The sequence below is a fragment of the Chrysemys picta genome, chromosome 10 (assembly GCF_011386835.1).
Source record: "Chrysemys picta bellii isolate R12L10 chromosome 10, ASM1138683v2, whole genome shotgun sequence".
Classification (NCBI taxonomy): domain Eukaryota; kingdom Metazoa; phylum Chordata; order Testudines; family Emydidae; genus Chrysemys; species Chrysemys picta.
Genome location: NC_088800.1, coordinates 79946724 through 79970028, shown reverse-complemented (window position 1 = coordinate 79970028; position 23305 = coordinate 79946724). Strand labels below are relative to the sequence as shown.

At 45.7% G+C, this 23305-nt stretch overlaps 3 protein-coding genes across 6 annotated transcripts; 2 read left to right on the top strand and 1 right to left on the bottom strand.

The window, feature by feature from the left end:
• Positions 1 to 522: 522 nt before the first annotated feature.
• On the top strand, positions 523 to 4262 carry ATP5MF (ATP synthase membrane subunit f). The gene is made up of 4 exons (XM_005289057.5): positions 523 to 670; positions 1090 to 1197; positions 3442 to 3558; positions 4076 to 4262. The coding sequence occupies exons 1-4, from the start codon at positions 655 to 657 to the stop codon at positions 4102 to 4104; spliced, it is 270 nt and encodes an 89-aa protein (XP_005289114.1). The 5' UTR covers positions 523 to 654; the 3' UTR covers positions 4105 to 4262.
• A 4161-nt stretch (positions 4263 to 8423) lies between these two features.
• CPSF4 (cleavage and polyadenylation specific factor 4) lies at positions 8424 to 17018 on the bottom strand. 4 transcript variants are annotated; one of them, XR_010591208.1, is made up of 10 exons: positions 16764 to 17011; positions 15344 to 15394; positions 14309 to 14461; positions 13408 to 13503; positions 13181 to 13274; positions 12270 to 12342; positions 11799 to 11887; positions 11218 to 11388; positions 8905 to 9060; positions 8424 to 8791 (listed from the first exon to the last, which is right to left on the bottom strand). XR_010591208.1 is itself a non-coding variant. In XM_065560155.1 (8 exons), the coding sequence occupies exons 1-8, from the start codon at positions 16864 to 16866 to the stop codon at positions 8992 to 8994; spliced, it is 810 nt and encodes a 269-aa protein (XP_065416227.1). In that variant the 5' UTR covers positions 16867 to 17018; the 3' UTR covers positions 8424 to 8991. The 4 variants fall into 4 exon arrangements, 1 of the variants encoding a protein (XP_065416227.1); XR_010591207.1 differs by having other exon boundaries at positions 8424 to 9060; XR_010591206.1 differs by lacking the exon at positions 11799 to 11887.
• PTCD1 (pentatricopeptide repeat domain 1) lies at positions 16974 to 23195 on the top strand. The gene is made up of 9 exons (XM_065560154.1): positions 16974 to 17101; positions 17529 to 18086; positions 18570 to 18710; positions 19074 to 19292; positions 20004 to 20105; positions 20523 to 21296; positions 21606 to 21722; positions 22270 to 22452; positions 22832 to 23195. Exons 2-9 carry the CDS (start codon positions 17580 to 17582, stop codon positions 23009 to 23011), a joined length of 2223 nt encoding a protein of 740 aa, XP_065416226.1. The 5' UTR covers positions 16974 to 17101; positions 17529 to 17579; the 3' UTR covers positions 23012 to 23195.
• The last annotated feature ends 110 nt before the right edge of the window (positions 23196 to 23305 follow it).

The window sequence follows — 23305 nt, the reverse complement described above, 5'->3', positions numbered from 1 at the left end:
ATTCCGGTGCAGCGTGATACCGCTTGGTCCCGGGTCAAAGATGTTATCATATGTCACCACAAGTCACTACGTTTTCACATGATTCCCTCATCTTGCATCCCTAGGTCATGATATTTTCATGAAAAGTGATGTCAGTTTGATACAAGGCATTGAGTCCCGGGATGGGGACGCCAACCCTGAATGCAAAATGGAGCCGTTCCCACAGAGACACAACACCGGGCGGGGTAACATTTGGGGAAAAGTCCTGCTGAGTGTCAGGCATCAAATAAAGGCCGCGCCAGAGAGCACAGAGTGGCCCCGTGTGTGGGGTGCAGAGCCCCGGGAAGTGAGGTGACACGCCCGGGTCTGTTCACAGGGGTGTCTCTTGCACATGACACGCGGGTGGTCTGTTCACACGAGGGGGTGTCGCCTTGAACGTGACACGTGGGTGGTCTGTTCACACGAGGGGGTGTCGCCTTGCACGTGACACGCGGGGGAGGGCCTGCTCGCACGTGGCTCGGAGCCAGCCAACCCCGCCCTCCCTATCATGGCGCCCCGCCCACGCCGGCAACGGCTGCCTCACTTCCGGCTTCTGAGCCCTTCCTCCCGTGAGTCTCAGCGCCACGTTCTGCCCGTCTTCCTCTCTTGCGCACCGACACCCCGCGCAGTTGCAAGATGGCGGACCGGCTCGGTGAGTGCGGCCCCGGGGGCTCCAAGGTGACCGGAGACTGGTTCCCGCCCAGCCCCTGGTCCAGGGCCTGCGGGGCGCCTCTGGCCCTAGCCCGGCCTCCGCAGCGTGACCCCTTCCCCCCAAAAGGGACGCCCCGGGCGCGGTCCTGCCCACCCCATGCCCCCAGGATTCCCTCCCTCCAGTGCCTGGCCCTCCCCTGCCCCCGCGCCCTCTATGCCCATCCCCACACCCCCAGGATCCCTGCCCCCGCTTCACTGCCCATCCCCCCGGAGAGCCTTGCTCACCTCTCGGATACGCTCCCCTCCAATGTGATTCTCTCCGTGCCTGTCCCCCCCGGGGGGTGGGGGGAGCTGTCCGTGTCCCTGTGCTGCAGCTATTCCCCGACAAACGGGCAGTGACGGGCTTTCTCTGTGTCTCAGTTCCTCTCAAAGACACCAGGCTCCTGGACGTGAAGCTGGGCCAGCTGCCCAGCTGGATTGCAATGCGGGATTTCACCCCCTCCGGGCTGACTGGGGCTGTGCGAAGAGGTGAGTCTGCCCCATGAGCCGGCAGGGGTAGCCTTGGTAAAGGGTAAGGCCAAGTGCTAGTGACGGCGAGGACAGATGTGGAGCTGCCCTGCCCTCTAGATCCTGTCCACATATCCTAACCTTGCACACGTTCTCAGATCCTGCTCAGAGCCGACTGCAGGATCTGGGCCTAAATGGCCATGTCTGGCTTCACTGGGGAGAACTAAGTGGTAGTGCACCCACACACACCCCCTGCTGGACTCTATCCCCTGAGCCCTGAACCCACCAAACCTAGCTGAATCCCACCACGTGAGGGTCACCCCATCCCCATTACCCAGCCCGCTTACTTATACCCATGACTGTCTCTACTTCCCGTATGGGTGATAGACCCTCACCGCTTATCGACTGTTTCCTGATCCCGCCCACCGGTTACCCACCCCTCATTGGGGACATTGCAGTCTGTATATACTATGTGTGCTGCCCAACCCCAAAACACCAACATACCCCTATACTCTGTATGTTGCCCCCAATGACCAATAACTGACGCTTCAAATTTTCTGTATTGTTTACTTTTTAAATATTCTCTAATAAAATTTAAATCTGCCCCACCCATCCCCCACTCCTCTCAAACTTCGACCTTGTCTACCCATCACGGTGAAAAACAGCCTGCATCCACACTCGCTGCAGTGTGTAGATACGCATGGCAACGAAGAGTTCTAGCGAGGGGGAGGCAGTGAGGAAAGGCTCTGGCAGCTCCTGCCTTTGCCTGCTGCTGGAGTTTCACTGTGGCAGCGGCACTGCTTGGACTTGTAGAGCGCCACGTAGGGCATATACCCTAGAGTTCAGGCATGTAGGGTACTCGACCCTACTTGCCAACGCTGTGCCTCATTGTCTATGTTGTTGTTTATACCGGTGCTAGCTGGGTGTGCAGCTTCTGTACCCTGCATGCCACCGCAAGCGTAGACCTATCCTCGGTGGGGAATGCTGCCCCTCATTAAGGAAGTGGAAGCATCTCCCCTACTGAGGCTGACCAGCACTATGCACATATTTAAATATACTGTCACCATCCTTCCTGTGAGGAAGAAACTTTGGCGCATAAGCCAACCTCTAATTATTGCAGGGGCTAGGCAGAAAGTTTTCCTTGGGGACGGGTTATCCCATAATTGCCTGGTGCTGCTTCTGAAGCAGCTGGTACTGGCCATTGATGACAGAATACCAGACTAGATGGCCCACTGATGTAATTCAATATGGCAATTCTTATGTTCCTAAAACAGGCACAGAAATGTTGCCTTTTATAGTATATTGTTCTGTTCTTATGAATGTGTTTGAATTCATTAGGGTTGCTTTGTCAGCCTGTTCAGAGGTTTAATATGCTTTCAGTTTACATATAGATAAATAAATCTTTTAGAAGTTTTACGTCAGTAAAATGGCCTGCTTATTCCTTAAAATGAGTGTGTGGGACCTGAATTGATGTGCTTAAAATAAACAATCAGTACTTTTTTTCATATCACAAGAGGCAAATAAAATGTATAATTTTAGGTGGCAATGGTTTGGAAAGAAACAAGGTTTTTGGTAGAGATTAACATAATACAAAGTCTAATAAAATTCAGTAACAATTTTGCAAAAACCCTAAGGACTAAGCAATTTCTAAATACTGTACTTCTGTTGTAACTTCATGGTTTATGTAGGTGCCATATGCATCTTCAGATATCTTTAAACACATGAAGCTTCCAATGAGCTCAAGTATTCTTGACTAGTCGTAGTTCGGTAGACAGAGCATATAGTTCTTTTAAAAATTGAATAACTGGAGAAACAACTTTGCTCTCATGAAAGTCTCAGTAGTATCTGGCTTGAAACAAGATACTGAGTCACTCTTATTCCGTTCCATACATGAGTCTAAAGCTAATACTATCCTATTTTTCTTAACATGAGTTGTCTTCTGGTAGACTTGTTTCATTAGTACAGTGGTTCTCAACCTGTAGCCCAGTCAGTGCACAGCTATGGCCCATGTGACATCCTCAGAGCCATACAGGTAATATTGGATGCGGCCCACAATGATAAATAGGTTGAGAACCACTGCATTAGTATGTTTGGAGATCATAGATGCTATTTTCTAGAGATTTTCTAGTGTTTTTTCTCATCTGAATTTCTGTTGAAAGGGGTACAGTAAGTAGCTGTACAAAATGACTTTTGAGTTGTAAGTATAACTGTATACAGGGTATAATTGACACTGAACCTAAGAAAATAACTCTCTCCCCTATTTAGGTTATGTCAGATACTTAAATAAGTACATCAGTGTGAAGAAAGGCGGCATCGGTGGTATCTCTATGGTGCTTTTTGGTTATGTTGTTGTCAGCTACATTTGGAACTATCACCATTTGAGTAAGTAAAACCTTACTTTGTATGGTTGGGCACACTAGTGTAGTCTGTAGAACTATGGGGGTGGGGGGGTGATTTCAAAAACTGTTCCTGGAAGAGGAAGCAAAGTGAGAGAGAGTGCTTAACTTTCTTATTTATATATCGGAGAAATGCTGACAAGACACATACTAACAGATTGAGCATGGGACTAGGAGTAGGGAGCTAAATTCTAACCCTGCCTCTGCAGTTTTGTGACCGTCACTTAATAATTTTAACCTATGTAGAAAATGGGTATAATACTTGCCTGTCGGAAGTTGTGAAGATGAATTAGCCGTTTGGTAATATTTAGGAATTAAATAATTTACAAAATAGTACTTGTGCTAGTGGTGAACAAAGATTATCTCGCTGCTTTTATTGTCCAACAGTAGTCAAGAACTGCCTACTGTGTAGTGCAATCTTAGACTGTACTTTAAATACCTAAGTACTAAAAATGGTCTTTATGACTTCAGCAAACTGACTTGTTTTAATTTAAATGATGCAGAGCATGAGCGTTGGAGGAAGTATCATTGAAACATTAACTTACTGCAGCAATGCAAGTTGCAGCCCTGGACCTGGATTCAGCTGCTGGAACAACTTTTCCCGATGAAGGCATATAAGCCAGTCACACTGAATTCTGTACTGTTATAATTCCAGGCAGATTCTATGACCAATAAAATATGTACATTTAAGGTTGGTTGGTTTATGTAGCTAATATTCTTATTATTGTGAGACTTTCACTTTCTGGTGCTGAAAATTGTGTGCGTCTTCTTGCCTTTTTTCCCCTCTATATGGTAGGTACAATGAAGATGGTTAGAAAGCCTTTCGCCATTTAATAATAAATTGGTCTAATGTGCAGTGCAAATGACTAAGGATAAGACTGATTAATCTTTAACTATTTTACTGAGAAGTATTACCACTGTATAGGGTACCTCTACTTTAATGATCCCTTCACTTCAACCAAATTGGTGCAGACATTACTGGTCAGAACTTGTTTTAACAGGATTCTTACTGTTGCAAAGGAGAATTCAATTGTTTAAGATGCCAACAGACACTTCATAGTAGCCACAGATATCTAAAACTCATAATAATTTTCTTGTACAAAATTGTTTATTTGCCTTCTCTCTTTGTAACTTATCTGTAAAAGGGTTTTCCCTTACTGTCAAAAGAATATGCATGTATAGTCATTAGAATTCCATTCCTCCATGTTTTTCTCCCTTTATCTTATTGTCAATGTTCTGATAATTTTTTGGAAAATTGATCAAAGTAACAAATGTTGCATGTGGCTTACTCTGGATATTTAAGCCCTTCTGCACATCAAGTTAGTTGGAGTTGATCAAATGAGGGAACATCTTGGTTATGCCTGTTAAAGTAGCTTTCTTTAGGAAACTTAGCATGTTGTTGAAATGTGGAGCCTTAACTCTGCGTGGACTATTGATAGTTAACAATATGAAACTTAACAGAGGGTCCTGTGGCACCTTTGAGACTAACAGAAGTACTGGGAGCATAAGCTTTCGTGGGTAAGAACCTCACTTCTTCAGATGCAAGTAATGGAAATCTCCAGAGGCAGGTATATATCAGTGTGGAGATAACGAGGTTAGTTCAATCAGGGAGGGTGAGGTGCTCTGCTAGCAGTTTAGGTGTGAACACCAAGGGAGGAGAAACTGTTTCTGTAGTTGGATAGCCATTCACAGTCTTTGTTTAATCCTGATCTGATGGTGTCAAATTTGCAAATGAACTGGAGCTCAGACTTTGACTGGTGTTCCGCCCACCCCCGTCAGGGTCAGGTAGGAGTTGGGCACCACCTGATCTGGGGCCACCACCTCGGGCTGGGCCAGCGTCACCTCTGCGCCCGTATCCCAGTATCCATTGACCTTCCTCCCATCCACCTCCAGGGGAACAAGGTACTCTCTCCGGAGGGACAGCCCCGCGCCCACCGTATAAACCAAAAACCCTGAGTCTGGGGCATCCAGCCCCCTAGAGGAGCTGGCCTGGGGCCCTTCTCTCTCTTGAGCAGTTGATAAGCTGCCAGCCCCTCTTGCGTGAGAAGCCTGCCCCTCGTCCGTCTGGGCCTCTACCAAGTTAACCCTATGCGGGTTCGGTCTGCTCAGTCTGTCCTTGAGCTTGGGGCACTGGGCCCGAACGTGGCCTCTTCGGCCGCAGTAATAGCAGCTCATGTCCTGTGGGTCCCCTCGAGCCGGTCGGTTGTCCCTGACGCTGGGCATTCCCCGTGGGAGGGGATTCCCCATATTCCCTCTTTGGGAGGTCCCAGGGTGACTCTCTCTCTGCATCACGGCGGGCCTGTTCCTTTGGGGCTCCTCCCTGCCACCCCCTGACCGGCTCTTTACAAACTCATCAGCCAGCTGCCCGGCGTGTCGCGGGTTCTCTGGCTTTCTGTCCACCAACCACAGCCTCAGGTCGGATGGGCCAGCTCCAGTTCATTTGCAAATTTGACACCATCAGATCAGGATTAAACAAAGACTGTGAATGGCTATCCAACTACAGAAACAGTTTCTCCTCCCTTGGTGTTCACACCTAAACTGCTAGCAGAGCACCTCACCCTCCCTGATTGAACTAACCTCGTTATCTCCACACTGATATATACCTGCCTCTGGAGATTTCCATTACTTGCATCTGAAGAAGTGAGGTTCTTACCCACGAAAGCTTATGCTCCCAGTACTTCTGTTAGTCTCAAAGGTGCCACAGGACCCTCTGTTGCTTTTTACAGATTCAGACTAACACGGCTACCCCTCTGAATATGAAACTTAAAAGTTGCATTATTGCAAAACGGGTGTGTTATCGAGGTACTTGTACACTATTTTTTTTGTACTACTAGTCCTGTACCAGAAAAACATTTTCTCCTATTACTGTGCTTTTTAAACTTTGTTTAGCCACTTATTTTCAAAAGAATCTGCTTATGGCACAATGTGCCTCAAATCCATTCCAAGTTGTATATTTTAGGTTGGACATTTAGGAAAAAGTTCCTAACTGTCAGGGTGGTTAAACACTGGAATAAATTGCCTAGGGAGGTTGTGGAATCTCCATCTCTGGAGATATTTAAGAGTAGGTTAGATAAATGTCTATCAGGGATGGTCTAGACCGTATTTGGTCCTGCCATGCGGGCAGGGGATTGGACTCGCTGACCTCTTGAGGTCCCTTCTAGTCCTAGAATCTATGAATCTATAATAATAGTTGCCTCATACAAAACAAAATTTCTCTGCTAGCGGCCACTTCCACCACTTTTAATCTGTACTGTTTTACTAAGTAAGATCTCGGATAGTGGTTGTCTTCAATAGTATGTTGCCAAGCAGCTCCTGCCACTGGTCCTAAAAGGTGTCCATAGATTTGTGTGTAGAACAACCCTTGCCCAAGTGATGGTAAAGGCAGAATGAAAGCAAATGAGTAGCCTATATTTAAAATGGAATGTGACAGATTATTCTAAATGCCAGGGACAAGCAACTATGCTAAAGCTATTGGGTTTTATTTTTTTAAATAAAGTGGAGAGGGATGAAATGAAACTTCTACAGCAGCAAAGCCATGTTTGTCAGCTGACACTTCCAACCATGATGGTGAAAGTCTAAATAAGCAAGGGGGAGAGTACATGGTTGTCACTTAAAGAAGCACAGCTTCGATATACTCGGGACCACCTACATTAACAAAACACATCAGTAAGTAATGATGCTACTGTTCAGAAGGATGCAGGGGCCAGTTCTTTATGGATGAATTACAAGAGGCTGTTTGTCTAAAGCTAACAGTGATAAGAGTGTTTGATAACAGCTGTTAATGGGGTACAGAGGCCCCTGCCTATTAAGAACCTGGTTAGAATAAAGGTCTTGCTGGAGGATGGCAGGGAGCACTTCTGTGTTCAGCAGTATTATAAAGATGAAATTACTGTCTGGCTTGAAAAAACTTCCACCAGCTGACCATACTCTCAAGCAGATAAGCTTTAGTTCACTAAGTGTAGATGGGGGTAGTTGCTTAGAGATGCACAGTCTTTAACAGCCCTGTGCTGGAAGCACAAACACAGGTTTGGCACTTGTTTATAGACTTCAGGGACAGAAGTCTTGATGCGTGTTCTGAAAAATGCAGAATGAGCAATGCTAGTCAGCCAACTTACACCTGTGGATTTAATTTTAACTTTTAAGCCTAAATATCCCACTGTGTACTTACTAAAAGGAGTATCAGTAAGTACAGCTTCTTCTACAATTTTTTTAAAATCAACAGTCCTGTGTAATCATTTAAACCAACCCAGGGTCCTATCGCTTCCTAGGCATACATTACCCTTTTCCTGAAAAATCACAACCTAAGTTTCACAGAAAACTTTAAAATAGGAAGGAAAAAACAACGGCAGATAAGCAAATGTAGATAGATGCTCGAGACTAGAAAAGGCTCACATATTCCAGATGCAACAGATGGGTTTTTTTTTTTTAAATTCTCTTTGTCATTATTTCAAAGGACCAAAGTCTTACAAAATTAAGGTGTTTTGGCTTGGAAAAACATGCTCCTATGAGGATACTCTAACACTCAGAGTCCAATTTAAAAGCAATCTCAAGAATATATAGTTCCATTTATTTGTTTCGAGAGCCTGTGAAGATACTTGTGCAATTGACTGCTTGTGGGAATGCCAACTAACTTCATCTGTTGGTATCCATATAGTGTTACACCTTCAAAGCTACTTCAGGTCTGAGTTCAGGGTTGCCATGGTGAGAACAGACCTGCGCCTCTTCTACAGCCAATGCTTTTGTGATTTCAGCTAAAACCATAAATGTACGTTCATTCCCCTACAAGTGGTTTTCACATACAAGGACCAACTTCTCACCCCGCAGAACAGCAAAGGGGAAAATGCTTCCGGCCAAAGCATACAAACTTTTATTGCAGTTGGACAAATACTTTACATCTTGGTACACCACATGTTATGTGAGCCATCAGGTTAAGAAACCTCCGATTGAATAAGGGAACATGGGGCCTCCTTTCAAGAGCTGCATGACAAGCTCCCTCACTGAAGTGGGAGGCATTTCAAGTACTAGTTCTTCCAGTCTGTCTTCCTCCTTGAACAAGGATTGCTGAAAGGTTGGAGGTTCCCAAAGGCTATCCTTTACAGAAACACACTGGAGCAAGATGTGTATTACGCTGAATGTTGCGTTGGTGGGGATTTGCACATCTATTTGCCTTTAGATCTACCTCCCAGCTAGGCTCAGTGAAAGAAGGCAGAGGCCAAGATCTATTTTAAAAGGTTAAAACATAAAAAATTGGACAGTTACAAAAATGTTTATCAGCAGCCAGCCTCTGGCCACAGTTCTTTCACTAATGGCGTTTAAAAAAAAACCAAAACACCTGATCAATAGTTCAAGAAATAGTGCTAGGCGGAAACTTTTCCCCAGTGTAAAGAACCTCCTTGCACTCTCCTCCCTCTATGCTGTCTCACTGTCCGCTTAGAAAGGCCAGATGTCCTTTGGTGCATCTGTTGGCGTAATGTCCTTTTTCACCACACTAGGAAGGAAAAAAGGGAGGAGTTATTGTGGCTTTTCCCAACACTGCCTTTAACAAACCAACTGGCAAGTAGTTCTAGTTTGGAAGCAATGCCATTTGTACACGAGAGACAATATTCAGCAAGTTAATGCATTCTGTGCTATACCATAAATGAGATCCTTGCCACAGACCCTTTTGGGGCCACTTGACTGTTAGGACCAGAACTTGCCTGCCACTATAACCTGAAGACCCAGGTTCCATCTGAACACTGGGGTTCTTGGCACTACCAATGGGAAAGGGCTGCAATAGAGATACTCAAAGCCCTGAGGAGATTTAACTGCATTACTCCGCTGTAGAGAAAGGGGCTTTTTACCTGCTATATTTCAGCACCTGAAGTCTCAAGGACTCTGCTCTGACCAATGTGTATGATGAACATAAACGTTCAGATGAGAGTCTCCTTGTCAGCCACCCTGGACTAAAAGGGTAAAACTCAATCTGAACAAAAGATGCTTCCTATGCTCTGAAACAGCCTTCTAAGCTGTGAAGCCATGACATATCGTAGTCTGACCCTCCTACTTTCTCCAGATGTGCAATTTATTTGAATTACTTCCTTAAATCCCAGCCTGATAGCACTCTTTTATTGATGACTATGCAGAGAAACTGCTTAGCCTTGGGTAGGGTAGTGACTTTTCAAAGCTTCAGCTGCAGAAAAATGGAAAGTAACGCATTGATAATAAAACCAAACAAATGCATGACAAGAGTCATGGGGTAACTAATTGAAATCAAAATATCTTTTATTTTCCAATAAAAAACTGACTAAAATGTTAGAACCCGTTAAACATACGATCTCAGTGCCTGGTGGGGAAGCTCTGTGGTGAGAGAGAGAACGGGGAGGAAGGGAGGGGGAAGAGAACTGCTGCTGCCCCTATATCCTCTTTTGTGCTGCTTTCCTGCTTTACCTTTGACAAAGGCAACAGCGTTGCATAGATTAGTCATAGAAGAGCATTGGAAGCATATGACTTCTCCCCTGCCCATTTCTCCCCCCCGCCCCCCCATGACATACAACTAGCCCCAATTAGAGTTTCTGCTACAAAGGAAGTTAAGGGCAAGACTCACAAGGATAACTTTAGTGGGTAGGTTTAGGCCCTTTGCCTTCACTGAAACCCAAATCTTGCATTAAATTGGAGCCTTAGAGGTTCTCAGTTAAACGGATTTGGATGTTTATAATCATGTAGCCAGAATAAATGTCTAGTTATAGAAGATAATGGTGGAATGAGTCCAAAAAACAGTCTTAGTTGTATGTTTAGATTATTAAGAGACTTAGTTTTGAATAAAGAAACGTTTAGGTTCATTATTAATGCTAGTGCTCATCTTGGTCCGACTTACTGAAGAGAGTGGCTAAGAAGATCCTTTGCTATCTACAGTAGCATGTGGGGATGTTTCTGCAAAATGTTAATGGAAATTGAGGTTTCAGTTTAATTGAGGAGCTGCCTGCACCACAAACTGAGAAATTTGGGTATGATGTCTTGTTCCTCGGTTTGGCAGGAACTACGCGTGCTGTGGCAGAACCATCTTCAGCCTTTCTGGATTTGACTGTGTATAGTCACTTTCCCCTGTTTGGGTGAGTTTTTCACACAGTAACAGGGGAGAAGCCTTTTTAAAAATAGGAAAATGCAAGGAGGAACATTCAGGGGCAGGGGTAGCAGCTGAAACTACTTCTAAGACGGTTTTTGAAATTGGCTCAATTTCGGGTTGACAATGTCCTTTTAACTGCCACTAGTGGGGTTTTCTGTGATTAGCAAGTGGATCAAGTGCATTGAACCATTTCATACAGGCCACTGAGGAGCCATCTGACAGTCATTGCCAACCCACAGACTAGGTAACTGGTAACCCACAGGCTCCATAGCGCAATACTAACTTCCTGATCCCAAGCTGCACCCACTATCCAAAATACATGTCTAATAACCAGTGCATACATTTCAATACTTTTCTTTACAATGTCAATGCTTCTTCACAGGCCCTGCTGCCCCAGCAACTCAGCCACCTGTTCCCTTTACTGCAATCTGCACCAAGTTGAAAAGCAATGTGACAGGTGACTAGCAGCACAAAGGATGCATTAGTCAGTTTAGGTGACTTTTACCTTGCATTTTTCAAATGCCAACACCCTCTGAGAGTTACCTTGTAACAGGTGACCTGCTCCAGCGGCCGGGGACCTCTGTTCCCCACATTGTTGCTTTGAGACTGCATAACTCCGATGACTTGTGGGGTCCTCTGCTGGTTGGGAGAAGAGTTCTGACTCGTTAACTGGATCAAGGATGATGACCTTTGTAATGGCGGATTGTTATTTTGCTGGGAGGGAAGAGAACATCCCACACATTGAATGATAACCTTCTAAATAAATTCATAGGAAAATTTATCTGCCAGCCCAAGCACCAGAGATGAAAGTTCAGAAACAATAGGGCATACAGGGCTTGACCTAGCAACCAAGACTTCCCTCACAAAACAGATCTACAGAGCTGGGCTAGCTTGCCAGATATGTCCATTAGAGCTCCATGACAGGTGTCAAGCAGATTTATTTTTTTAAATCTGACAGATGGTTGCTTGGAATAAAGAAAACACAGATGTATATGATATACTATGTAACATGGTAGTGCTCTGTGACCAAGGGCTTACACTGCAATATACGAGTGATCTTAGGACTTGTGCTTGTCAGTGTAGCAGAGCTCAGGTGCACTGCTTAATGCTTACACAGTGCCCACCTTCCAGACAGTCCACGGAACAGAACTGTCACTACTGGCCATGCATTTGCCCTCTCAGCTGAAGGAAGGTGGCAGCAGCAGAATGGTGACTGTGGAAGAGGGAAATCAGGGGTTCAGTTAGAAGAAAAAAAAAAACAACCCCAGAATGAAGGAGGCAGCAACTGTGATCAATGCCAGGAGTAAGAGAGGAGAGGAAAAGGATAATACTTTGCATTTTTATGGTGGATTTCCTCCAATGATCTCAAAGTTCTTTAAAAACTTTTGGTCAAGTTTCAATAGGGCTCTGAACTAGGAAAGGATTATCCCCATTTTACAGATGTTTTCCCAAGACACGATGAGTAGGATAAGAGTCCTGATGGCTCGTTCCTGTTCTAACCACATGCCCTCTTTAAAAAGAGAGTCAACTTGGTTTATCTAAATGAGCTGTGCTTCGAATGTGTTGTCTCTGGGAGAGGCAGGGAAGTCGTGTACCTTTTGCTGTGGTTGTGTCGGCTGAGGCAGTGGTGGTTGCTCTGTGGTTCCCATAGGCAGTTCAAATCGAGGACTGGTTTATAAACACACAAAGAGAAAAGACACATATAGAGAATTGAAACTCAAACCAGAAACTGGCATATACTATCAGCACAGCACTGAACTAATTCCTTAAGAGACAAATAACGGTCCAGAGAGCAAAGCAAACCTTTAGTTATTTAAACTGTGCTTCACAACAAGTGGACCTTCTCTCCTGTGTTCTGCTGCTTAGCCTTTATAAACTAAAGTGGTTGGGGAGGTACTGAGACAGTAAAGAGTATTTCTGTATTCTGGGATATATACTCATCGAATCTGCAGTTGTCCTCACAACCTTTGTTTGATGTCCCAGAGTTGTGTGTGTAAATATCGAAACAGCCACTTTAATCTGATATTTGGAAAATGCAATGCAATATAGGAAATGTCCATACCAATTTTGGCCACTGAATGAACTACTCATATGCAAGGATTAAAAAAATATATACTATGAAATAAAACAGTTGCGTAGCTGAAAGCGTAACTGTTGGAATAATGTGTCTAGAGTTAAGAGGATCAGATCAACTGTAATTAATTAAATTGCTTTGTACAAGTTGTATTGACCATGTAAGCACTGACTGACATTTTCAATGTCTTCTTGGGGAACATTGGTGTGATTTGCCCAATCTCTTTTGATCATCCTGACTACAAATTCTTTTCACTTTTAAGAGGTAAACTCAAATATGAACAAAACTTCAGATGTGTGGTACAGTACAGTTATTGCATCAGTGCTGCAAATGTTCTACACTGATGGGTGCAATATAGGTAAGATAGACCTGATGGGTAACTGATCAGAGAGGAAACTACAGATGACAGAAAAGACCCTAGAACATACTCACTGCATGAATTTACAAGCGGGCCCCTCCGGACAGAATCCCACCAGGTAATTCACACAAATGACTCTTCGAGTGTGTCTGTGTCTGCAGAGGGGACCTACAACATAAAACTTCATAGATCACATATATTACACACATACCCCAGCACCTACCAGTGGCACATATGGGAGGTGGATTACATTAGCCTCATTTTTATAGTCACAAAAGCAGCACCTATGCACCATACATACCGTGTTTACAGAAGCCTCTGTCATACCAGGGGCAATCTTTGATCTTAGACTCCGGGTCAATGTGCAAGAACGGACATTCTTTGTTACTGCACTCTCCTGTACCAAAGCCAAACACACACTTTAGGAAACAGAGCATGCGTGAGGTAAAATCCCCTCCCAAAACAATACCTAGGTCATCTAGTCCCAGCAAAACTGTCATGAATATTTCTAAATCCAGGCACAAAATATATTTGCCTGCCCTTTACCAACATCAACAAATACTCACTGCAGGTGAGTAAGATTTTGCTAGATTGGGTTATTTAGATGCGCATTTAAAAATAAAGTATACTGGAAAGGGAAGCAATTACAGCAAAACTAAACATTTAATGCAGCAAAATTGTGGCGAAACTATAAATTACATGCTAACCTTGATCCAAGGAAACCTACAGGACTATAATTTTCTAACAAGTTACCTCAATATGTTAATTTAATTTAGCCCAGGTCTCCAGAGCTGAAAGACTGAGGCATTCAATTTTTGGATCCTTGAGCCTCCTGTCACCCATCATCTGCTGAAAAATTAATTCATGTAGAGACCACCTATTCATCCAAATCAACTCTGATCCAAATCAGCATAACAGGTACAAAACCCATTAAAGTCATGGGTCAAAGAGTTCAAGTTAGGGACAAGCTATGAAAGACAAAACTTTAAATGTGCGAAGAGTTAAGGGGGTAAAATACAATGTGGAACTAAACAGATCTGATCAGAGCTCATAAATTACAATCTAACAAGCATCAGTAGCAGACATAGAAGGGTAGAGAGAGCAGATGAAGCAGAGATGACAGGTATATACCAGGGTCCTCTTTGCCAGTCATATTCCCACACTAGCAAGTGAAGTCAATGAGAAACTACAACACCCCTTACCAAATTTGGAGTAGAAATAACACTCAGGCATCTTGGTCATGTCATACTCATGAAGGAACTCACACTGGTCTCCCTTCTTGCACAGCCCTCGGAGCCAGTGTTTGCACACAACTGTCTTTTCTCCACTGATGTGTCGGAAAGGACACATGCCTCCTATGGGTGGAGAGGGGAGAAGTAAGAATGAACATTTGGAACTTTTAGTGCAAGAAGCTTTGTGCAAGCCTACAGGGCAATGGTGGTCCTTTGTTTGAATCCTGGAAGAGGAGTTTCAGAAGTCTTTACATTTGCATATGAATTTACCATTTAGCGCTGGTGAAAGGTCCTGAACTGACAGCCCTAGAAAAGGGAGGTCTTCTGTTTATCCACATAGATGGTTAGGAGTTCAACAGACAGATCCTCTGCATGGCAGTCTATGGGCTGGTCTACACGGGGGGGGGGGAAGAGAATCAATCTAAGATACGCAACTTTATCTACGAGAATAGCGTAGCTGAAGTCGACGTATCTTAGATCGACTTACTTCCCATCCTCACTGCGTGGGATCGATGGCCGTGGCTCCCCCGTCGACTCTGCTTCCGCCTCTCGCCCTGGTGGAGTTCCGGAGTCGACCGGGAGCACGTTTGGGGATCGATTTATCGCGTCTAGATGAGACACGATAAATCGATCCCCGATAGATCGATTGCTACCCACCGATCCGGCGGGTAGTGAAGACGTACCCTAGTACTCAGTTCCTACCACTACCATTGCCCAAACCCCTCAAAAGGGTTTGTATGTAATCAATTCAAGCCTCACCCTCCTGAATTTCTTAGTTCACGCATCATCCACCTTATAGGGATCCCACCAATGCATCTTTGCTTTGGAGAGCTCTAGTGCGTGAAACATAGTCCCTCTTGATCTCCATCTCACTGTCTCTCTCCCCAACCCCTGCAATATAACTAGGGTATTATAAATTAAGATAATATAATTAATGAACTGCCAACACCCCTATTTCTCCTATTTTTGTTTCTGTTAGAATATAGTATTAGGGATGTCACTTGCCTTTTCCACAGGCAGCTCTTAAAAAAAATTCACAGACAGCAGCACCCGATTCTGTGGAGAAAAAAAATTCACAGTGAAGGTTTCTGAAACTCTGCAACCATGTTAAAAGTGTTTCCTTCCATCTAGAGATGAGCTAGTTCTGGGCATCAAAAGCAGTTGAGCAGTATTAAAAATCCCCCTGGCAAATTACATGTTAATGGAATATATGAACTTTCTTGTGCTGGTCTCAGCCATTTGGCTCTTCAGAGTATTTTTTGTTACTTTTAAGTTAGTTTCACATTGGTGAAAGAACCTGTCCAGTCCTGGAGACTGAAATCTCATGCAGTATTTATCCACCGAACAAGTACAGTGTGGTCAACAGCACACTGCCCCTTGTTATGCTTGATGATCCCGACTTAGAGCATCTGCGGTGTGCAAGCAGAGTCAAACACAAGGACACTAGGCTAGCCAGCACATATTGTTAACCGATGCCTATCCTCCCACTACTGGCGTCAATCATCAGAACACAAGGTTTTGAGGCTCACCCACAGACCTGGTGTGACCAGGGACAAGTCACTTCACCTCTCTGTCCAATCGTTTTCCCCATCAATAGGGTGGGCATACTGATGCTGACCTACCTCACAGTAATCTGGTCCCTAGTGTCCCTTAATTAATGAGATAAAGTCTGTTTTCAAGCAATAATCATGCAGATCAGACACCAAAATACAAAACACATTCCATTAGGCCATGAATGAGAACCTGTGGGGCCATCTGCCCAATGCTGGGGTTGGGGGGGGCGGGGGAGGTTAAAGGGATGAAGGAAGCATCTCCTCATGGCCTTGAGGGGAGCTTTCCCCTAGGAAGAAAGATATGGAGGAGTCTCTCACACAAGGGTGGGGTGAGAAGGGGAAGGAGGGGGTTTTCCCCATGGGGGGGGTGTTCCCTCCTCGGGACCATGGGGGGGGTCTCCCAGGAGAGGGGGGTGTTCCCCCCCGGGACCCGCGAGGGCAGGTCTCCCCAGGAGGGGGGGGGTGTTCCCCCCGGGACCATGGGGGGTCTCCGCAGGGGAGGGGGACTCCCCGCGGGGGCTGTGAGGGGGGAGGTCTCCCCAGGAGGAGGGGTGTCCCCCCTGGGACCTTGGATGGGGTCTCCGCAGGAGAGGGGGGTGTCCCCCGGGACCATGGGGGGGGTGTCTCCGCAGGGGAGGGGGGCTCCCTCCGGGGGCTGTAAGAGGGCAGGTCTCCGCAGGAGAGGGGTGTCCCCCCCGGGACCATGGGGGGGGTCTCCGCAGGGGAGGAGGGCTCCCCCCGGGGGCTGTGAGGGGGGAGGTCTCCCCAGGAGGAGAGGTGTCCCCCCCGGGACCATGGGGGGATCTCCGCAGGAGAGGGGGTGTCCCCCCGGGGGGGGCGATGGGGAGCGGACTTCCCGGCCCCTCACGCACTGTCCATGCCGGGGAAGGGCAGGGGCTGCGCCCCCAGCTGCTGCTCCACCGCGATCTCCAGGTCGAACTTGATGTGGTCCACGCTGGCGATGAGCTCCTGCATGATGGCGGCGGGGAGGGGGCCTGGGCCGGGGACTCGCGGAGTTGGGGGCCGGCGGGGCCACCGGCTCAGCCGCTCCGGACCGCCCGCCCGCGGGATGCTGGGATCTCAACCCTCACCCGCCGCCACCTCTGACCCCCCAGCTCCCAGCATGCACCGCGCGGGGCCGCCTCCGCCAATGGGGAGGGGAGCCTGCCATGACCCCGCCCCTGAGCGCGAGCTGAGGCGAGGGCTGCGGGTGAGTTGAAGGGGGTTGTGCCGCGCGCGCTCTGGGGCTGAGGGGTGGGAAGGGCCATACTCCCCCCCCCCCCGGAAACCCTTCTCCCCACCACCAGCAGCAGCCCCCCCCCGGTTCCCGGTAGAGCCCCCCCGGGGGCAGGGGCGCCTCGTGGGGCCTAGCCCCAGCAGGCTGGGGCTGGAGGGCGGGGGAGATCAGAGCATGGACACCCCTCCCCCCCCCCGTGGGTCAGGGAGCAGCCAGGGGCTGGGACTAGCCCTGACAGCATGTGCAAGGTCCTGGACTTTCTCCACCCTCAGGGGAAAAGCCTTTCAGCCCCTGCCTTGCTAGTGCCTGTCCCTGGTGTGTCTCCCGCTCTCTCCGAGGGATCCCCTTGCTGACCCCATTCGGGCTCCTCTCATCGGCTCTCTTTTCTGGTTGACTTTAGGAGATGGACGTTTAACCTCGTAGTGAAGGGGAGCGACACAAGAGGTGCATCATGAGGTTCACGCAGTTGGTGTCCCGCCAGCTCCCTGGAGGATTGTTCTCCCTGAAATGCTACTATCCCTTGGTGTGTCACAGTCGAATGTTTTGGGCAACTCCAAAGAGTTTTTCAGGGTGTCCCAAAAATATACCGAGTCTGCTCAGATTCCTGGGCCAGAGACTGCAGTGCATGAGGCTGAGGCCTTTCAGCTCATCACAGGGTCTCTGTAAGTTACACAACCGAGACTTGAAACCGATTGACCCTGCCAGCTCACCTGAAGCTATCAGGAAACGTGAAGAAGAATCAGAAGACGGTGATGCAGATGTAGGCTTTGGAACACTATCTAATAAATTTTCATCTAGAAAATATTTTCACAAAACAACATCAGCGTTGCAGAACTTAAGATTTCAAGCAGAAGAGGAAGAGGAGGAAAAAGTGTCAGAACGGAAACCTAGACGTGGTCCTAAGAACACACCATACTGGTACTTTTTGCAATGCAAGGCACTGATAAAGGAAGACAAGGTTGGTTTCTCAAGTCATGTAATCACTAGAGTAATTAACAGCATTTGATAATTGAGGGGCAGTATGATCTATTAGATTGGTTGTGGGACTGGGAGACAAAAATTCAGAGGTAGAATTAAAGCCCGGGACAGTCTGGCTACCTCCTTATAAGCCTCAGTTTCCCAGGAGTAATATCTATCTACCTAATTCACAGGGGTGTTGGAGAGCATTAATTCATTAAAGAGTGATAATTGCTCTTAACCTCTGAGTGGGAAGGAGAGGGCCTCTCACTAGTCACCGCTTTGGGCAAAGGAATTATGATTACATTTCTGTGGCTTCATAAGGAATGGAGGGGTAGTGGTTTCCATCCCAAGATGAAATATAAACATGCATCCCTTGTCTCATCATAGTGTGTCTCCATATTTGTATATGTATCTGCTTTATTAAATGTTATTTAAGGAACTGCTTCTCTTACCTTCTCATCTTTGTCTCTCCTGTCTGTAGCTGGCAGAGGCTCTGAAGCTGTTTGAGGTGCAGATGCTGAAGGAAGAGCATCTGCAGCCAGAGGAGAGCAACTACACTGTTCTGATTGGTGGCTGTGGCAGAGTCGGCTATGTGAAGAAGGCATTCAGACTTTACAATGATGTAAATATTATAGCTGTTTCCCTAAGAAAGGGGTCAGGGTCACTGGCAGGTAGTACAATGGGGGTCTTTCATGAGTTAAAGTATACCCATTCGCGTTCTGTCCCATAGAAAGAGATAATTCTGGAGATGCTTCCTCCAAAATGTCTTTCCATGGGTGTTTCCACTTTGCTTGGGACTCAGAAGACTGGAGCTCAAGAATTTACTGTAGCCTTGAAGCTTACAAGTTGTATCTAATTTATTTTAGGTTTTCCTAATGTGCCTATCGCCAAGGTATCTGTACAAGGTGGAACTATTTTTTATCTTAATTCTGGGCTCTTTATTTAATATAATTTATTTCCTTAACTTTTTTCCCCCTGAGAGTAGATGAAAAAGCGGGGTTTAATCCCCACAGACGCTACATACACAGCCCTCTTCAATGCCTGTGCTGAGTCGCCATGGAAAGATTCGGGTCTGCAGAGTGCGCTCAATCTACGGCAACAACTAAAGTGCAAAAATGTGGAGCTGAATCTGATAACATATCACGCTCTAATGAAAGTATGTGCCATCTGCTCAGATCTCAGGACATGCTTTGACGTACTGAAGGTAAAGAGGAGTATCTTCTTGTACTATACATATCTCCATCTCTAATCAAAGCACTTTAGGGGGAAGCATGTGGCTTTCCTTGCAGACAGGTTGTAATTATGTATTATTATATTAGCCTTTAAGCTTGGGGGAATAGATTGAAATTTTTTTTTTTTTTTTTTTTTAAGGATCACTCTTTTATGCTTGCGTTGAGTTATGCAGTCATACTGGGTAGTTCAATATCTTAAGTATTCAGTTTAAACAGACAAAAACAGGATTTTGCAGGCTCAGACTTAGAGGTTTTGAAATTCTGCTCTCAAGTATTAAGTGTTGTGTAAAGGTCAGGTTTACGGTCCCTTTTTTACAAACATGTATTCATCTAAAGCGGTTGCTTTTGCCTCTACTGCAGCTCCCCCTTGAAAGGCTGACAGTGGAGCAGCTGAGCAGTTCCTTCCTATATCCCACCCAAATTTCCTACATTATTCCCTATAGCACCTTCTGCTGAGACAGGCTGAGATTGAAGTAGCTGTCAGATGTTGTTTTTTCTCTTTTCTGTAGCCATCATTCTGCTTAAAGTACTTGGAGTCCTTAGACCTCCCATGCAGTTTGCTGCAGATGTGTCTCAAAAAAGTGATTCCATTCAGCAGCAAGAAAGGCAATACTTTCCATTAAGCAATCAGCTGCAGAATAAACTCCCTTGGTGTAACTGTCATCTTCCTTTTCCTTCTCTAGGAAATTGTGCATAAAGGCCATGCTGTCACCACAGAGACCTTCAGCTTCCTTCTCATGGGCTGCATAAAGGACAAGGAGAGTGGCCTCAGATATGCCTTGCAGGTCTAGTTCTATCCTGTTTTGCCATTCATGTAACTGTTGTATCTGTAATTTGGGATTGGAACCTGCGGGAGGGGCCTTTGGAGCTGATGGAGGTGGAAAATGCTTAAACTGTAAGCTCCTCAGTCAGGTTTCTTATCTGATGCCCATAAAGTGCCATGTGCACTAGAGGATTGTACTAATAATAGTTTGGATGGGTGTCCGGTCTGGGGTGTGGAGGTCTTTTCTGTTGAAGAAGTGTATCATTCCCATTTGTGCAGCTAGAAAGCCTGATGGTGGGCACCTAAAATGTTACAATAATTGGGTCTAAATATGACAGATTACTTCTAGCTAAAAATACCCCACTTCTTTAATGCTGTACACTTTTCACATACATTAACTCTATCTAAGCATCTCTACATTTTTTCCCTTTCAAAACAGGTTTGGCGACAAATGACTAAATTGGGAATTAAACCTGATGGTTACATTTACAATTTGATGCTCCATGCTGCAAGGGATTGTGGAATAGGTGACCCAGTTGTGGCTTCTGACTTGTTGCTAAGAAGCACAGATGAAAACCCTGCTCAAGTAAAGCTCATATCGGGTAGGCGGGGTCAAAAGGTGAAAAGTCAGAAAAGGAAGGGAGCAGACAGTGGAGTTGCTACCCAGTTAGATGTGGAAACCATGGAAAAACAAATATTTCAAGAAGATTCCAGAGGAACTGAGGAACACTTAATCAACAATGAAGACAAAGACGTGAGTGAGGTTCAGACTGAGCCAGGAACTGGATTGACTGGTCTCACTAATAAGACAGTAGAATGCAGTACGATTGGACACTTCAGAAGAAACCAGGCTATTTCAGATCCACCTCAAACAAACCGAGGTGAATTTGTTGAGTCTGCTTGGAACCTGCCCAATTTGTTGGACTTAAACATCTCCAATAAGAACTTGGTTTCCTTAGGGACAGTAGCAACGCCCTCCGATAGGCTGGCTTTGATGGGGAACATGGAGGGGTTTTTGAATAAAATGAAAGAGGACAATGTGGCACCCAACATTAAGACTTTCACACTGTTGGCTGAGCTGGTTGAACCTTTGAGCCAGTCAGAATCCTCTTTATTGACAGTCCTGGATGAACATAAAGTGAAAGTAGATGTGACCTTGTTTAATACTTTGTTGAGAAAGAAGAGTAAACAGGGAGACCTAGAAGGTGCAAAGGTAAGAATAAGAGCCCCCAAATGATGACTATACTGCAAACTTTTATCGTCATACTGGTGTCACGTTAGCTGCCTTTTAACCTTTGAGATCAACTCTCCACTCACAGCAGAAGGCACAGAATCGTATATTCTCTCCCTCTCCCATAAGGGACCCTTAAAGTACTTATTGGAGCTCTGCGGATTCTGTTGCATTCTCATATAGCAGCCTTCTGGCTAAAGAGAACTAGCTGGAACTTCTTTTGGAAACAGTCAGTGCTGCATCTTAAATCATCTAGAATGGTCTAAGTACTCAAGTATTTGTGTTTTGCAGGGCATGCTGACAGCTCTAGTGCAGAGGGGAATATCACCCAACATACAGACGTTTTGTAACTTGGCCATAGCCTGCCGCAAAGAGAAAGATGGACTGCAGTTACTTTTGGACATGAAGGTACAAAAACTACAGCTCTGGCTACTGGAAAGTATTATTACTTTATTATTGGGACAGCAGTAACTGGGGGATTCCTACAGGCAGTGATCCTGTACCTTTCTCTACATGAGCTTTCACTGAGGCTAAAGTAACGGAACTCCCTCTAGTCAGATCTTCTGCAACTCCTCCTTTGTGGTACAGTAGTCTAGCTTAATGCATGGGTCATGGGAAGGAGGATTGGATTGTAAACTTCACTAGTACTGTACAGGTAACCAAAACCATAACAGGAAAGGCAGCTGCACTCCCTAGGTAATGGGCCCTTCCCCCTTATCTGCAGTGGAGTTGTGACACACACGTCCCCCAAAGTGCGTGTTGGTAGGCAAAAGTATTTATGCTTCAGCTCTTGCACTCTTAAGTGGTGATGTGACTTGCCAGCACTGAGGTCAAATAATATTAGTCAAAATCCTCCGTTAGGATGTGCTCATATCTCTCCGGCAGAAAGGTCTGCAGAGATCAGCTCTGTAGTAGATAGCAGGCACTAATAATTCGGACACTGATGTGTTTTCAGAACTCTGGGATTACTCCCAACACCCACATCTACAGCACCCTTATCAATGCAGCTGTGAAGCAGTTGGACTATACTTACCTCACAGAAATCCTACGAGACATGAGAAAGAACCAGGTCCCCCCAAACGAAGTTGTCATACGCCAGCTGGAGTTTGCAGCTCAGTATCCACCTCAGTTTGACAGGGTAAGTACCACAGTCATTTATTAGGACCAGGACCAATGTAACTGATTATGGCTGAAGTGAACATTGTAATGTGGAAAAGCACAGATGAGACTAAGCTGTTTTGGATAAGGACTGTCTGTTTATATAACGCCTAGCAGGAGAGTGAAGTAATTTTTAAGATCTCTACCTTTCCTCCCTGCCCCAATAAAATTGTATCTTCCTCATCTACCACCTGTTTAAGCATTGGCTGAAATGGTGACAGTTAAGAGTACAGTGCAGCTGCCAAATATTTTCTGTAGCGGCTTAGTAGGAGTATTCGGTCTTCTTCCAATTTGCAGAATCAGAGCAGCCTAGTTACTCTTCCATAGAATAACATGTACTGTTGGGCTTTCACTTGCAGTATAAGTCAAAGAACACCTATCTGGAGAAGATTGATGGGTTCCGAGGCTACTATTTCCGCTGGCTAAAAGCAATGGTAGCAGAGGAGACTCCACACCCATGGGCAAAATACAGAACTAAGAATTCAGCAGCCAAGGGCAGTGCAGAGGACACGCAGCCCCAGGGCACCAGGGAACAGTAACTATTGAGAGCAAGTCACTATTCTCCATGTGTTGAATGTGCACGACGTCAGATGCTGGACCTAGACAGAGGAATTTGGAGGGTTGTTTCCTTCAGGTGCCGTATAGCTGGCAGCACTGTACTTGTATGTTCTGACTGTTTAATAAAGTACCATCTCAACAGAAAGGAGAAATAAGAACTAAAAAGGACTAGGTGGTCATCAGCACAGCGTCGCTTCCCACTACTATTAATAGATGCTTTGTTAATAAGTGGCAAGCTTGTGTTTGATTTTGTAAGAGGTTTGAATTGCCAGAGC

Coding starts and splice junctions, on each gene's coding strand:
- ATP5MF (XM_005289057.5), top strand. Junction 1,198..3,441: donor GACTGGGGCTGTGCGAAGAG/GTGAGTCTGCCC, acceptor TCCCCTATTTAG/GTTATGTCAGATACTTAAAT. Junction 3,559..4,075: donor TTGGAACTATCACCATTTGA/GTAAGTAAAACC, acceptor TAAATGATGCAG/AGCATGAGCGTTGGAGGAAG.
- CPSF4 (XM_065560155.1), bottom strand. CDS start 16,866: ATGCAGGAGCTCATCGCCAGCGTGGACCACATCAAGTTCGACCTGGAG. Junction 14,462..15,343: donor AAGAGCTGCCTGTGGAAAAG/GCAAGTGACATC, acceptor CTCCACCCATAG/GAGGCATGTGTCCTTTCCGA. Junction 9,061..11,217: donor AGCAGGTCACCTGTTACAAG/GTAACTCTCAGA, acceptor TTTCCTTCCTAG/TGTGGTGAAAAAGGACATTA.
- PTCD1 (XM_065560154.1), top strand. CDS start 17,580: ATGAGGTTCACGCAGTTGGTGTCCCGCCAGCTCCCTGGAGGATTGTTC. Junction 20,106..20,522: donor GCCTCAGATATGCCTTGCAG/GTCTAGTTCTAT, acceptor CTTTCAAAACAG/GTTTGGCGACAAATGACTAA. Junction 22,453..22,831: donor ATCCACCTCAGTTTGACAGG/GTAAGTACCACA, acceptor TTTCACTTGCAG/TATAAGTCAAAGAACACCTA.